Here is a 14,509-nt window from a genome sequence, read left to right on the forward strand (position 1 = left end):
TCTATCTATCTATCTATCTATCTATCTATCTATCTATCTATCTATCTCCTTAATAACTTTAAAAATCCTCGAACTCTGGATAATAGTAAAACAGCTGTTTATTGCTTAAAAGCAGTAAAACAATAAAATCAGCCATTTATAAAACCTAAAAATTAACTGTCTTAGCTTTTGCTGGTCCACTGCCAGCGTCATCAGAGTAAGCATTGGGGGTGGAAGGTTTACTTATAAACCCAAGTGACTTCGTGCTCTACCCATTGATCCTGTGATGGGCTCGCCTGTTCTAATTAGCCGTAGTTGCTCTAATTGTCCTGCATCTCCTTTTCTGCATTTTAATCCTGTCTCCCTCTTTCTTCCCATTGTTCCTTCGTCTTCCTGTTCTATTTTACCCACTCCGGTCAGTCCTATCTCTCCTCACTGTATCTCATCCCCTGGTATATTTGCCAATTTTGGGGGTCTATCTATCTATCTATCTATCTATCTATCTATCTATCTATCTATCTATCTATCTATCTATCCCATCAGTCTACATCTATCTATCTATCTGTCTGTCTGTCTGTCTGTCTGTCTGTCTGTCTGTCTGTCTGTCTTTCTATCTATCTATCTATTCTATCCCATCAGTCTACATCCATCTATCTATCTATCTATCTATCTATCTATCTATCTATCTATCTATCTATCTATCTATCTATCTATCTATCTATCTATCTATCTATCTATCTATCTATCTATCTATCTATCTTATCTATCTATCTATCTATCTATCTATCTATCTATCTATCTATCTATCTATCTATCTATCTATCTATCTATCTATCATCTATCTATCTATCTAATCTATCTTATCTATCTATCTATCTATCTATCTATCTATCTATCTATCTATCTATCTATCTATCTATCTATCTGTGGCTTTTTCTTAATTTTTCTTATTGCCTTTTTTTTAAAATCTATGATGTTGAAAGTATGTGTTGTTGAAACTATGATTGTGTGCCGGTCCACGTGTTGTGACTCCTTAATCTCTAAGCCTGTTCGTGTGTTGTAACTCCTTAATCTGATACATCCTGCTTTGGTGTAGTCAGTGGCTCAGTTCTCACTTCATGCAAAGAGAAAAAAAATCCACAATTCTACAAATCCACAGTCTCATTTTAGCCTTAATCCTAACCTGCTTATGTGAATATAATTACACAGTAGTTAAAATGTAAGTCCTCTTTAGGGTCCTCCTCCTTTCCTCCTCCTCCTCCTCCTCCTCAACCCTCCTTTTTCCTGCTTAATCCATAAAAATGAGATCAAGTAAAGTAGATTAAGCAAAACCCTACTTCTACCAAGTGCACGTGCACCCTTTCTAGCCACCGTTGTTAAGTGAATCACTGCAGTTGTTAAGTTGGTATCACGGCCGTCAAGTGAACCTTGACTTTGCTTGTCAGAGAGCTGCAAAAGGTGATCCACATGATCCCAGGACGTGACAGCCATCATAAATACAAGTCAGTTGCCAAGGGTCTGAATTTTGATCAGGTCACCATGGGGAAGCTGCAAGGTCATAAGTGTGAAAAAACATTGCTGCAACTGTTGTGAATGGCTTGTCTTCAGAAGTTGTAGGTTCTCCAATACTGGAGGTTTTTTAAAAAAAGATTGGCTGGATGACTTTGGGCCAATCACCAGGAGATGGTGAGTTCTAGTCCTGCTTTAACCAGGAAAGCTAATTGGATGGCTTTGGCACAATCACCACCAGATAGTGAGTTCTAATCCCACCTTAGCCATGAAAACCGGCTGGGTGACTTTGGGCCAATCACCAGGAGACCGTGAGTTCTAGTCCCACCTCAGTAATGACTTCAATTTTCCGAATTCCCCAGACAGCGTGGGAAATTTAGACTTCACACATCACTCTAACTCATACGTTTGTTTGATTTCTGGTTGAATATACTGCGCTGCCATCTGCCATGGTAACTTCTACATCATGGCTTTGGCTTCGTCACCAGCAAGCCAGACACCTGAGGCAATGATATCGTTTAACAAACAGCAATTATAAAATGTCTTAGCACGATGAACGAACCAGCTTGCTGTCTGTATACAGCAGGGGTGTCAAGCTCAATTTCATTGAGGGCCGCATCAGCATTGCAGTTGCCTTTAGGGGAGCCTGGTGGGTATGGCCAGGGTGGGCGTGGCCTACTGGGTGGGCGTGGCTAGAGTGCGTATGGCCTACTGGGTGGGCGTGGCCAGCTCTACATCGTTTGCATCAAGGGTGCCTATGGGGGCCTGGGCAGGGGTGGGACAGATCTGAGGGTCTCTGGCAGAAGGAGGGTCTCTGGGCCAGGGCCAAGGCAGCGGGGGCTGTTCCTTCACTGTTTCCAGGATGGCTTCGCGGGCCGCATGAAACCACTTCGCGGGCTGGATCTGGCCCCCGGGCCTTGTGTTTGACATGTCTGGTATACAGAATGCTTGGCATTGTGCAAGAACAGCCTAGAGCAGTGCGAAAGCTGATCTCTAGCTTTAGTTGAAAAAAAAAATGCATTGTTCATTGGAGTTTTTAACTTCTCCTCTCAGGACAGTGAACTTTTGACGTTTAACATCTCCCAACACCAGTCATGGTGGAGTGAGAACGGTCCTGGTTGCGTAAGGAAGGAGACGCCCATGATCGGCATCAAAGGTCTGGACAGCCATTCCTACGTTTCTGTGATCGGTTGCGCCTTGGAGTACCGTTACATCGAGGTCGTGCACAGTGCCCTGCAGATTCTGGTGGCGGTGAGTACACCCTCTGGGTTCTTGACTGATGAAGCATTGGAGAATCAGTGGCCCGCTATAAGAGGTGTTCTCTCCTCAATGGAATTTAATGAAATAATAACTCAAGAGGTGAATTGATGGGGAAGAAAGATCTACCGGTGTTCCCTTCAGACAGAAAACACTTTTAAATAAACAAACAAACAAACAGCAGTGTTAGAATTAGTTTAGAATGCAGTATTTCAGGCAAACTTTGCCAGTTCGATCCTGACCGGCTCAAGATGGACTCAGCCTTCCATCCTTCCAAGGTCGGTAAAATGAGGACCCCAGATTGTTGGGGGTAATATGCTGGTTCTGTAAACCACTTAGAGAAGGCGGTATACAAGCCTAAGTGCTATCGCCGTTGCTATTGCTATTGCTATTCTTTTCTGTTTTGTTCTGTTCTGTTTTGTTCCGTTCTGTTCTGTTGGCATGGTGGTACAGGTGGTTAGAAGGCAGTATCGCAGGCAAACTCTGCCGACTGCCAACAGTTCGATCCTGACCAGCTCAAGGTTGACTCAGGTTTTCCGAGGTCAGTAAAATGAGGACCCCAGATTGTTGGGGCCGATATTGCTGACTTTGTAAACTGCTTAGAGAGGGCTGTAAAGCACTGTGAAGTGGCATTGCAATTTATAGACCACCTTTCTTGCTTTCCAGAGTGACTCTGGGTGGCTTACGATGATGTAGTCAAAGTAGAAATATGAAACCCACTGTATTTATGAGAACAATGAAAAAGGCAATGATTAAAGCTGCTAAGCTGCTGCTAAGCTTGTAAGCCGCCCTGAGTCTTCGGAGAAGGGCGGGATATAAATGGAATTAAAATAAAAAATAAATAAAATAAATACGTCCTTCCTGGTTTATTTGGTGCCTTATCGGTGAGGCCTGCCTGGTGCTTCAATTCAACCTGAAAAAGGGCTTTAGAAGGTGCGATGCAGGTTAAAAAAAAGAAGCACAGGGTCACAGCTGCCATCTTGACCTTTTTTGACCTCTCTGTGGACATCTCTAGTTGGTCCTCAGAATGATAAGGATTTGGATCACTGTTCGCTGAGCAGCCCACAGCTGCAACCCAGGTGTTTCTCCTGTTCACCTTCGCACTGCGAAACTGAGAAAAAGACTTGTGATTCTTGGCTGTAAGGAATTCCTCGATTTACAACCATAATCGAAACCAGAATTTCCATCGTAAGTCATTGCAGGCCTAAGTTGAGTCAGACCTGATTTTCTGACTATTTTTATGGTGCTAAGCAAATCACAGCTTCCCCAATGGACAATTTTTGTGGGAAATTGGGTGGGGGGAAGTCACAACTTGCTATCATATGATACGATGGTCATAAGTGTAAGTTATGTGTAAGTGTAAGATGTTGAGACTCTAGAAAGAGTACAGAGAAGAGCAACAAAGATGATTAGGTGACTGGAGGCTAAAAGATATAAATAGTGGTTGCTGGAATTGGGTATGTCTAGTTTATATCTAGCCCTATCCCCCGTTGATAGGGCTCGCAACTTGGGCGTCCTCCTGGACTCACGGCTTAATTTTGAAGACCATATAGGTGCCGTGACCAGGGGGGCTTTTGCCCAGGTTCGCCTGGTGCGCCAGTTGCGACCCTATCTGGACCGAGATGCCCTACGCACAGTCACTCATGCGCTCGTGACCTCCCGTTTAGACTACTGCAACGCCCTCTACATGGGGCTGCCCTTGAGGACCACTCGGAGGCTTCAACTGGTGCAGAATGCGGCCACGCGAGTTGTGATGGGGGCTTCCCGATACTCCCATGTAACACCTCTACTCCGCGAGCTGCATTGGCTTCCAGTTGCCCTCCGGGTGAGATTCAAGGTGCTGGTGATGACCTATAAAGCCCTGAATGGCTTGGGTCCGGGTTATTTGAGGGAACACCTGCTGCCGGCATCAAGCTCCCTTCGTCCAGTGCGCTCGCACAGGGAGGGTCTCCTCAGGGTCCCGCTGGTAAAAGACTGCCGGAGGATAACACCCAGGGGGAGGGCCTTCTCTGTGGGTGCGCCTGCCCTCTGGAACCAGCTGCCCGTGGAGCTGAGGACTGCCCCCGACCTCCGTTCATTCCGCCGGGACCTGAAGACCTGGCTCTTTGAGCTGTCCGGCCCAGGCTGAGAATTTTTTAACCAGGGTTTTTATTTTAAGGGATAATTTAATCTTTTTTTAATTGTTTGTTAACTTTTGTATTTGTATTGCTGATTTTAAATACCCTGTAAACCGCCCTGAGTCCTTCGGGAAAGGGCGGTATATAAATCTAATAAAATTAAAATTAAATTAAATCTGTCTTTGAACATACAGAGTAAAACCTCAGTTTTCTGGACCTTGATACAAGGATAGAAACATTGAGGGCAGAAAAAGACCTGTTGTTGTTGTTGTTAGCTGCGAAGTCGTGTCCGACCCATCGCGACCCTATGGACAACATTCCTCCAGGCCTTCCTGTCCTCTACCATCTTCTGGAGTCCATTTAAGCTCACGCCTACTGCTTCAGTGACTCCATCCAGCCACCTCATTCTCTGTCGTCCCCTTCTTCTATTGCCCTCGATCTTTCCCAGCATTAGGCTCTTCTCCAGTGAGTCCTTCCTTCTCATTAGGTGGCCAAAGTACTTGAGTTTTAGCTTCAGGATCTGGCCTTCTAAAGAGCAGTCAGGATTGATCTCCTCTAGGACTGACCGGTTTGATCGCCTTGCAGTCCAAGGGACTCGCAGGAGTCTTCTCCAGCACCACAGTTCAAAGGCCTCAATTCTTTGGCGCTCAGCCTTTCTTATGGTCCAACTTTCACTGCCATACATTGCAACTGGGAAGACCATAGCCTTGACTATACGCACTTTTGTTGACAGGGTGATGTCTCTGCTTTTTAGTGTGCTGTCTAGATTTGCCATGGCTTTCCTCCCCAGGAGCAAGCGTCTTTTAATTTCTTGGCTACAGTCCCCATCTGCAGTGATCTTGGAGCCCAGGAAAATAAAATCTGTCACTACCTCCATTTCTTCCCCATCTATTTGCCAGGAATTGAGAGGGCCAGATGCCATGATCTTGGTTTTCTTAATGTTAAGTTTCAACCCAAGTTTTGCACTCTCCTTCTTCACCTGCAACAAGAGGCTCTTTAGTTCTTCTTCACTTTCTGCCATTAGAGTGGTATCATCTGCGTATCTTAGGTTGTTGATATTTCTTCCAGCAATCTTAATTCCAGCTTTTGATTCATCTAGCCCTGCCTTTCTCATGATGTGCTCTGCATATAAGTTAAATAGGCAGGGCGACAGTATACAGCCTTGCCGGACTCCTTTCCCAATTTTGAACCAATCAGTGGTTCCGTGTCCAGTTCTCACTGTTGCTTCTTGGCCCGCATATAGATTTCTCAAGAGACAAATAAGATGGTCTGGTATGCCCATCTCTTTAAGGACTTGCCAGAGTTTGTTATGATCCACACAATCAAAGGCTTTGGCATAGTCAATGAAGCAGAAGTAGATGTTTTTCTGGAACTCTCTAGCTTTCTCCATGATCCAGCGTATGTTGGCAATTTGATCTCTGGTTCCTCTGCCTCTTCGAAATCCTGCCTGTACTTCTGGTAGTTCTCGATCCACATACTGCTGGAGTCTAGCTTGTAGGATTTTAAGCATAGCTTTACTAGCATGAGAAATGAGTGCAATGGTGCGATAGTTTGAACATTCTTTGGCACTGCCTTTCTTTGGAATTGGAATGTAAACTGATCTTTTCCAATCCTGTGGCCATTGTTGAGTTTTCCAAATTTGCTGGCAAATTGAGTGTAGCACTTTTACTGCATTGTCTTTTAAGATTTTGAATAGCTCAGCTGGAATACTGTCACTTCCACTAGCTTTGTTGTTGCTCAGCTTTTCTAAGGCCCACTTCACTTCACATTCTAGGATGTCTGGCTCGAGGTCAGTGACCACCTCATTGTGATTATCAGGGACGTTAAGCTCATTCTTGTATAGTTCTTCTGTGTAATTTTGCCACCTCTTCTTAATCTCTTCTGCCTCTGTTAGGTCCCTGCCATTTTGGTCCTTTATCATGCCCATTTTTGCATTAAACGTTCCCTTCATTTCTCCAATTTTCTTGAAGAGATCTCTGGTCCTCCCTATTCTATTGTTTTCTTCTATTTCTTTGCACTGTTCATTTAAGAAGGCATTCTTATCTCTTCTAGCTATTCTCTGGAATTCTGCATTCAATTGGGTGTATCTTTCTTTTTCTCCCTTGCCTTTCGCTTCCCTCCTTTCCTCAGCTATTTGCAAAGCTTCCTCAGACAGCCATTTTGCTTTCTTGCATTTCTTTTTCTTTGGGAAGAAAAAGACCTAGTGGTCTATTAAATCTGCCCTTTGAGTTTTCGTTTGCCTGGTTTTGTTTTCTTTTTAATTAATTAATTTTAATTATCAATTTACTTATTTATTATTTATTTTCCTGTTTTATTTTTTATTTACTTTTTTAATTGATTGATTGATTATTTTTTGTCAGATGATGGACATGTGTTTATCCCAAGCATGTTTAAATTCAGTTACTGATCTGGCTACCTCGGCTGGAAGTTGGTTTCAAGTTTCCACTGCTTTATCTGTGAACTAATATTTTCTAACATGACTTTTGAACTTCCAGCCTGTCATCCCAACTTCGTGAGGCAAATGGACTTCCTTGTTTTTCTTTGAAGACGTTTGGCTTCTCATCCAAGCAGCTTCTTCAGCTCTGAAGCTTCTTGGATGAGAAGTGAAACGTCTTCAAAGAAAAACAAGGAACTCCAGTTGCCTCACGAAAAAGCACCGTTGGGATAACTATGACCTGGATGACTGAGAATCTCCATAGAAATTTCCCTCCTGTCAGTTTGAAGTTATGCCTCCGTGTTCTTGATTTTCGCTTAAGTTTGAAAACGCTGCCTTCTAGAACCTTATTCATTCTTGTATATTAAAAGGGTTCAATCATGTCCCTCCTTTCCTTTCTGTCCTCCAGGCTGTACATATTCAGTTCCTCCAACCTTTCCTGATACGTTTTGTCCCTCAGACCGTCCACCATCTTGGATGCCCGTCTCTAGTCTCACTCTATCTTATCAATATCTCTTTTTTCTTTTTTAAAGTGAGGTCTTCACATGGAGTGAAGTGTTCCTCAAACCATGTTGTTAATGTGATAACATCCTTTGGTATTTAACAGGCCTTCCTGAATAACGGACGCCCTTTCCCTCAACTAAGAGCCTTGGTGGAGCAGTGGGCTAATGCCTCCTTAAGTAACACCAGCTGCCTGCAATTAGTGCAGGTTCGCATCCCACCAGGCTCAAGGTTGACTCAGCCTTCCATCCTTCCGAGGTAGGTAAAATGAGGACCCAGATTGTTGGGGGCAATTAAGCTGACTTTGTAATAATGTCGCTTGGGTGTGTGTGTGAAAGCCCTAATAAGCAGGCATATACATAGAATGAAGGCTACTGCTAAGCTTGTAAGCCGCCCTGAGTCTTCGGAGAAGGGCGGGATATAAATGGAATTAAAAAAATAATAATAATAATTTGTTAAAACCAGGTTTCGCTGTCTTTAATTTAGCAAGCTAATGCTTTCCAGCCCTACTTCCCTAGAAAGAGAAGGTTTGAGTATATCTGTACGCAAGTCTGTGTTTGTGTGGGTGGATGAGTGTACATGTGCATGAATTTGAATCTTAAATTTAGTAGACTCAGGCAAAACAAGGGAAGAAAGCAAGGCTACGCTCGCTAAATGTGGCATTTTATCGTGGCTGCCTGCCCATCATTTCTGGGGTTGTGGCTTTTTTTAATCTGTTACAAGCAGCGGAACCGTATGGCACATCAAAATGTATTGCTTCTGATGGTCTCTTTGCTTGTTGTTCAGCATGAATTGGGGAAAAAATATATATGATTTGCTCCAGAAATCTCAAAGCATTTGTCTTTTTTGCTTTCCAAAACCCCACCACATCCTTTGCAGTTAGAAAATCCTCTTTTACAAACAAGCAGAGACGGCGGAGATACTATTTCCAAGTATCTGCGTTCTGCAAGCAAATTTCAAGAGTTTCAGAGTTTCCTTTCCAGCTCAAATTAAATTCAGGTCGTACAAAAACCACACTCCCTTGTTCCCTTCTGTACAGGAGATGAGGCTTTAGAGAGGCAGAGCTTATTTAGAAGTGCCCCTCCCTTAAGAAAAACACACACCCCCAGTTTGCTTCTGGAAGCATTTCCTGTGGATAGATAAATCAAGTTTTTTATGAACAGTGTCTGCAATTGAAATATTTATAGGTGTGTAGAAGAGAGGCCACTGAAGGAGGGGAAGGCCATCCAATTAGACTCAACTTGTATGTTTTCTCCCCAAGGAAATAATAATAATAATAATAATAATAATAATAATAATAATAATAATAATAATAATAATAATAATAATAATAATAATAATAATAATAATAATAATAATAATAATGTACTCTGCCTAAAAACAATGCTTTTTTGATAAATGTCTATGGAGTTTCTCAGCCATCCAGTCACAGTTATCCCAAAGGTGCTTTTTCACAAGGCAACTTGACTTACTTTCTTGTTTTTCTTTGAAGACATTTCACTTCCCATCCGAGAAGCTTCTTCAGCTCTGACTGGATGGTGGGGAATGGAAAGATTTATATTCCTTGCAGACAGCTGGTCATTTGCATTCTTTTAAAGAGTCGTTGAGGCCACTTGGAGATTTATCTGTGTCCTCAGGGTCACCCAAGTAGTGCAAATAGTAGTGTTTAGTAGTGAGTAGTGACTCTGAGGACACATGAAAACCTCCAGGTGGCCTCAACAACCCTCTAAAAGAATGCAAATGACCAGCTGTCTGCAAGGAGTATAAATCCTTCCATTCTCCACCATCCAGTCAGAGCTGAAGAAGCTTCTTGGATGAGAAGTGAAACGTCTTCAAAGAAAAACAAGAAAGTCCAATTGCCTCCTGAAAAAGCATATTTGAGACACTCTTTGATATTGACTCTTAGTGACAACATAGGTAGAATTTCTCCAAGATGATCTATCTTCAACTTGGTAGAATAGAATAGAATAGAATAGAATAGAATAGAATAGAATAGAATAGAATAGAATAGAATAGAATAGAATATTGTCACTTTAAATGTACACTAATCAGGATACATTAAAATGAAAGTTCATTGCATCCATCTCTTAAAAAATACCATTCTGCATATACCCACATACACACACATATATGACACAGAGAAACATCACAGTCTAGTTTGAGTGTATACATATAGATGGCACACACAAAAAAAGAATCCTGCAACTTTACAAGACAGATGGCATAAGGAACAAAACGGTTACAAAATCTAGTAGTTCTGCTATAAATACTTCGAAACCTCCTCCCAGAGGGGAGCAACAGACACAGACCGTGAAGTGGGAGTATGGGGTCTTTAACAACACTTCAAGCTCTCGCATAGTGCTTATAAACAGTGTCCTGAATAACAGGAAGCGAGCTTCCTATGATCTTCTCGGCTGTCCTTACCACACTCTGTATGGACCTTCTTCTATCTGAGGCTCTGCTATCACCAAACCAAAAAGTGATGCAGTTTGTTAAAATGCTCTCAACTGTGCCTCTGTAAAAAAATGGCCAGGACAGAAGGAGAAAGATGGAACTTCAAGTCTTCCAATGGTGCACATATGTAAATTAAATCCATCCCTACCGTTGGTCCCTGTTCTCGTCTTTGCCCTTCCACCTTTCCCAGAATCAGGGTCTTCTCCATAGAGTTAGGTCTTAATATGGTGTGTCCAAAGTCGGACATTTGGATCCTGATCATTTGTGCCTCAAACAAAACCTAGGGTATTTGTTGGGTGATCCATTGCTTTGTTATCTTGACTGTCCACAGAATTTTCCAATATCAAAGTTCAAGTCATTAATACTCTTCCTTCAAAGTCCAACTTTTGCTTTCCCAACAAATACCCTAGCTTGCACAGTTCTAATCTTGGTAGGTATAGACCAGGGGTAGGCAACCTCAGCTCTTTTATGACTCATGGACTTCAACTCCCAGAATTCCTGAGTCAGCTATGCTGACTCAGGAATTCTGGGAGTTGAAGTCCATGAGTCATAAAAGAGCCAAGGCTGCCTACCCCTGGTATAAACACATCATGGTGCTTGAGTATCTCTTCCAAGGTTTTCACTGTCACTCTATGAAGTTGCCCACGTGGATAAATGAATACGCAAATTGGGTGGCCAGACTTCAGGCAGGCCTCTGATTATGTTGCTTGCTTTCCAAACCTTACTTCCACCCCCAGCTACATGCTGTAGACATCATTTTCCTGTAAATATAAATGTCTAAGAATAGTTGAGACATTTAGCAGACTGCAAGAAATGTACAGCTCCTTTATGTACAAACTATACGTGAATTTAGGAATAATCTCCTCCTCTTCCTCCTCCTCCTCCTTGTAAGAATAGACATACAGGTAAGTCTCAATTAGCTCCCTGAATGAATCCCACAAAATGACTGCATTATTTGAACTGATGCTATTCCAGTCATATTTCCATAGAAAAATTGGCAATTGATTCCAGCTTGACAGAAACAGGCAGTGAAAAATTCAGCCAATCCAACATCTTGTCCTCTTTCAGCATTGCTATGACGATTTCATGACGTTTAAATTATATCAGATTTTTGCTCTAATGTAATGACAAGTCGATTCTTTTAAAAAAACAACTTCCACTTGTCCTCCAATGGAATCTTCCTTTCCTCTCTTTTGCACACGTGAAGATATGCAGTGTGTAAAACCTCAACCACCACTACTCAAGCGCTCACCTCAATGGAAAACCTGCTAGCTCCGCATTTGCTGACTTTGGGGTTGTGTTAAACACCACCTGGTATCAATTTGCAATTAGCACTAAATGGAATATCCATTCCTACAAACACCTGGTCTACTGATGCTAATGTACAGTATGATGCACACAATTCATTCATCCATCCAGGTGGCTAGGACTGGTTAACTTACAATATTCTAACATACACCACTATTTTACCTTTTGTGATAGCCTGATCTGAGTCCATTGCATGGACTTGGAAAAGTTCCTGTATTTCCAGGGATAGGAAATTTCCTCCAAGGTGGTGTCCAGTTTCACAATTTTGCAAGTCAGTCCCAGCAGCTGCTAGAGACTGACTTGACACATCTGTTGCTTCCCAACTCAGCTGCAGAGCAGACCCATAGAAACCTGACACTGAAAAATTTGACACTGGGTCTAATGACAACATTATCTCCTGGGTCTAATGGTGCTTTCAGAGGGGGGGGGGAATTCAGGACTGTAATGGGAAGATCTTGTGCTCCACCCTGATTCTCCTTTGCAGCACTTTCTGTTTATTATAATCCTCTCCCCCAATCATGAAATGTTTGGATGCTTTGTTGATAGCAAAGATGGGATATTGCTGTCCTCCCTTGCAGCCTTGTCTGTTCCCTCTTACCAAGCCGTTTGGTCTAGTCTGTAGTTAAGGCATCAGGCCAGAAACCAGGAAACCGTGAGTTCTAGCTCTGCCTAAGGGATGAAAGCTGGCTAGGTGAACAGAACAGAACAACAGAATTGGAAGGGACTTTGGAGGTCTTCTAGTCCAGCCCCCTGCTCAAACAGGAGACCCTATACCAGGGGTAGGCAACCTTGGTTCTTTTTTGACTCGTGGACTTCAACTCCCAGAATTCCTGAGGCAGCCATGCTGAGGGGAATGGGAGAGGTTTCCAAGCTGAGCCATGCTGGCTCAGGAATTCTGGGAGTTGAAGTCCACCAGTCATAAAAGAGCCAAGGTGGCCTACCCCTTCCCTATACCATTCCAGACAAATGGTTGTCCAATCTTTTGAAAACCTCCAATGAAGGAACATTCATAATTTCTGAAGGCGAGCCATTCCACTGATTAATTGTTCAAACTGAAAGGGAATTCCTCTTTAGTTCTAGGTTGATTCTCTCCTTGATAAGTTTCCATCCGTTGCTTCTCGTCCTGCCTTCAGGTATGTTAGAGAATAGGTTGACCTCCTCTTCTCGGTAGCAGCCTCTTAAATATTGCAACACTGTCACCCCAGTCCTTCTTTTCAATAACCAAGGCACACCCAATTCCTGCAACCGTTCCTTATATGTTTTAGCCTCCAGGCCCCTGATCATCTTTGTTGCTCTTCTCTGCACTCTTTCCAAAATCTCAACATCTTTTTTTTACATCATGACTACCAAAACTGGACGCAATATTCCAAGTGTGGTCTTACCAAGGCATTATAAAGTGGTTCTAATACTTCATGTGATCTTGATTCTAAGTCTCTGTCAATGCAGTTTAGGACTGTGTTAGCTTTTTGGCAGCTGACCTGGGACCAATCACCAGGATCCTACCAACTGAATATGGATCTTTAAAATCAAACTTGAATCCATTTTTAAAGCTTTTTTTTGTTAACACATCCACCAAGAAATGGTGTCATTATTAAGGGAAGTGTTTGTTATTCCCATCCATCTCTTCCTTCCCATATGACAGATTGAAGCCTTGCAGAAATATGGTTTGTGTCAATCTGCAGCAGATGACAGAGTAAAAACTGGAACAGGATCTGTTGGCATATGTTACCTTTCCACCCTTAATAATTGCCCTCTAGCAAATACATTTTTGAAGGTAAAGGTTACCAATTGCCATCTGGGTACCGCAATTCCATCTTTGTCAAATGTTCCTGAGATGATGATGATGATCATCATCATCATCAACATACAACTAATAAGAGGTGGAAGGGACCTTTGAGGTCTTCTAGTCCAGCCCCCTGTTCAAGCAGGAGACCCTATACCATTTCAGACAAATGGCTGTCCTGTCTCTTCTTAAAAACTTCCAGTGTTGGAGCGCTCACAACTTCTGGAGGCAGGTAGTTCCACTGGTTAATTCTTCTGTCTGTCAGGACATTTCTCCTTAGTTCTAGGTTGCTTACTGGCACTTCTGAAAATCATCTCACTAGCTTTTTCTCTGAACATTTTTTTTGGTTTTTACATTCACAAGGAATTAAAAGCAGCAAGCAATGCTGGTTAGAATAAGACAAGCAAAGACATTGTGACAACAAATAAATGTAGGACTAACATTTGGATATCCATCCTGTTTCCAGAGAGAACAGCTGGGCCCTTGTTTAATTACGACTCCCCCTGTGGTCACATGACCGCATGTTGGGTTGCTCAGCAACCAGCCCATATTTGTGGCCATCGACAGCATCCTGCAGTCACATGATTATTTGACCACGTTTTGCCGAAAACTGGAATTTAAATCCCAGGTTTCCACAAAATTGGCCTGGAGAAAACATTTGATTGGCTTAATGACTAAGAGGGCATTTGTTTAACTACTGCCACAAAAAAGGGTCATAAAATCGGGTTGTTCGTGTGGTCACCTGCTTTGCAACCCTCATGGCTTACGACGGTAATGGGCAGGCTCCGTTACAATCACAAAACGAGGACTTCCGTATTACAAAGAGGCTTCTGGGACGGCTTGAAAAAATTCCAGATAGTCCTCGACTTACAGTAATTCGGTTAGTGAGGGTTTGAAGTTACAACAATTTAGCGACTGTTCGAAGTTACAGCAGCACTGAAAAAGGTGACTTATGTGACCGTTTTCCACACTTTTGACCGTTGCAGCATCCCCAGGACCACGTGATCAAATTCAGACTCTTGGCAGCTGGCTCATATTTATGACGGTTGAGTGTCCCGGGGTGTGTGTGGGGTCACGTGATCCCCTTTTGCGACCTTCTGGCAAGCAAAGACAATGGGGAAGCCAGATTCGCTTAAGATCTGTGTTACTAACTTAACAACTGCTGTG

At 42.7% G+C, this 14,509-nt stretch overlaps 2 protein-coding genes across 2 annotated transcripts in view; one reads left to right on the forward strand and one right to left on the reverse strand.

Moving 5' to 3' along the window:
* Positions 1–14,509, reverse strand: part of COL20A1 (collagen type XX alpha 1 chain) — a 532,145-nt gene that overhangs the window by 376,797 nt on the left and 140,839 nt on the right. The gene's annotated exons all lie outside the window — the stretch shown is intronic.
* The window catches only part of NKAIN4 (sodium/potassium transporting ATPase interacting 4), a 120,550-nt gene that overhangs the window by 69,569 nt on the left and 36,472 nt on the right, over positions 1–14,509 (forward strand). Inside the window, exon 4 of the mRNA XM_081323850.1 lies at positions 2,542–2,739. Within this exon, the coding sequence (XP_081179976.1) occupies positions 2,542–2,739 (198 nt within the window). The remainder of the gene's footprint in view (positions 1–2,541; positions 2,740–14,509) is intronic.

The sequence above is a fragment of the Vipera berus genome (genome assembly GCF_964194415.1).
Source record: "Vipera berus genome assembly, chromosome: 3".
NCBI classification, from domain to species: Eukaryota; Metazoa; Chordata; class Lepidosauria; order Squamata; family Viperidae; genus Vipera; species Vipera berus.